This window comes from Aplysia californica, unplaced genomic scaffold (genome assembly GCF_000002075.1).
Source record: "Aplysia californica isolate F4 #8 unplaced genomic scaffold, AplCal3.0 scaffold00965, whole genome shotgun sequence".
NCBI lineage: Eukaryota > Metazoa > Mollusca > Gastropoda > Aplysiida > Aplysiidae > Aplysia > Aplysia californica.
The window spans coordinates 19,615-21,621 of NW_004798235.1; the positions used below are offsets into that span (position 1 = coordinate 19,615).

The following is a 2,007-nucleotide window of genomic DNA, read 5'->3' on the forward strand; positions in this document are numbered from 1 at the left end:
CTCTCTCTCTCTCTCTCTCTCTCTCTCTCTCCTCACCGTGAACGTTTGACCGGTGGCTCTCCCCCCTGTGACGACGACTGGGACGACTTTTCTAAACCTGACTTGTCTCCCTTGTCGTTATCTCCCTTGTCGGATTTCTCGATTTTGATTGGCCCCTCGGAAGAGTCATCCGGGTCGTCTCCTGGTGGGAAATACAAACAAATCACTTTTTAAAAACAATTTTTAGTCAGAGTTTTACGGCACTTTCAACCCAAATAGGTGACACGAAGTGCAGAAGATAGAGGTGTTACTAAATGGATTGTAACTTGTAACCAATGTAAACTACCGCTCGCTCAGCGAGCCAATCACAATCCAACATTTTTGGATGTAGACACCATGACTACGTAGACCCCAATCGGGGAGTACGTAGACACTTCCTTACTAAATAGTTTAGTTTCCGGTATGAGTTTTACAGCACTTGCAACAGAATAAGGTCGTATAAAGGCCAAAGATAAAAGGTGTTACAAGAGAGTAGCAAACGCGTACAAAAAAGAGAGGAGAGATAAGAATCACAGAAGTTTGATAGAACTGATCGAAACTTGAAGGAGCAAACCCAGAGGCTAACATACAAAGAAAACCAGAAAGAGGAGAGATAAGTTTTAGTTTTAGTTTTAGTAGAGGGTTTTACGGCGCTTCACAACTGCATAAGGTCATATGAGCGCCAGAAGATTAGAGGAGTTACAAGAGAGTAACAAACACAAAAAAGAAAAAGGGGAGATACATGGACGATAGATGTTTGATAGGAAAGAAGGAGCACACCACACCAGACCACCCGCCAACCACCCACTGGTAGAGGTTTGATAAAAGAGAAGTAGCAAACCACACCAGACCACCCACCAACCACCCACCAACCACCTACACCAGAAACAAAACAAAACAAAATAAAGCAAACAAACACAAAAACAAAAAACAAATTTGTTACCAGGATCTAATGTCAGGCTTCCATCCATTTTAAAAAAAAAATGTTTTGTTTGTTTTCGTAAGAGTTTTGCTGCACTTGCAAGACAATAAGATCATATACGTGCCAAAGATTAGAGGTGTTAAAAGAGAGTAACAAACACAAAAAAGAAGGAGGGGAGATAAGAACGATAGATGCTTGATAGGAAAGAAGAAGCAAACCACACTAGAGCATCCGCCAACCACCCACCTCGGGGGCTGTATGCCATAACAAACAAACAAACAAACAAACAAACAAACAAACAAACAAACAAAAATTCAAACAAATAAATCTCTTAAAAGGATCAAATGAAGGCTTTGGCGGGTCTGAAAACGGCGGCTGTAAACCCTAACAAACACACAAACAAACACACAAACAAACACACAAACAAACAAACTTACAAACTAACAAATCAACTAACACAAAATCTCCCACCTGGATCAATAAATGTAGGCTTGGGTGGGTCTGAACTCAAGGGCTGTATACCATAACAAAAAAAACAACCAACCAACCAATTCAACCAACCAACCAACCAACCAACCACCAACCAATTCAACTAACCAACCACCCACCCAAACCAACCCACCCACCAACCAACCAACCACCCACCCAAACCAACCCACCCACCAACCAACCAACCACCCACCTCAATCCACCAACCAACCAACCAACCAACCAACCAACCAACCAACCAACCAACCAACCAAACCAACCAACCAACCAACCAACCAACCACCCACCCAAACCAACCCACCCACCAACCAACCAACCACCCACCTCAATCAACCAACCACCAGTAAACCACCCACCCACCCACCCACCAACCAACCAACCAACCCAAAACCTCTCACCTGGGTCAAAAGTAGGCTTGGGTGGGTCTGAACTCTGGGGCTGTAGGCTGGAGGGAGCGCTCACTCTGTCCGACATGCCATGGTGACCGGGCTGTGGGGAGACAGACAAATGTTATCACATGATGCAATGGTCATATCTCTCTCTCTCTCTCTCTCTCTCTCTCTCTCTCTCTCTCTCTC

At 44.2% G+C, this 2,007-nt stretch overlaps 1 protein-coding gene across 1 annotated transcript in view; it reads right to left on the minus strand.

Moving 5' to 3' along the window:
- LOC101848788 (transcription factor 12) overlaps positions 1-1,918 on the minus strand; it is a gene marked incomplete at its 5' end in the record, with an annotated part of 15,714 nt that extends 13,796 nt beyond the window's left edge. Inside the window, 2 exon segments of the mRNA XM_013089499.2 lie at positions 37-181; positions 1,828-1,918. Coding sequence (XP_012944953.1) covers positions 37-181; positions 1,828-1,918 — 236 coding nt within the window.
- Positions 1,919-2,007: the final 89 nt, after the last annotated feature.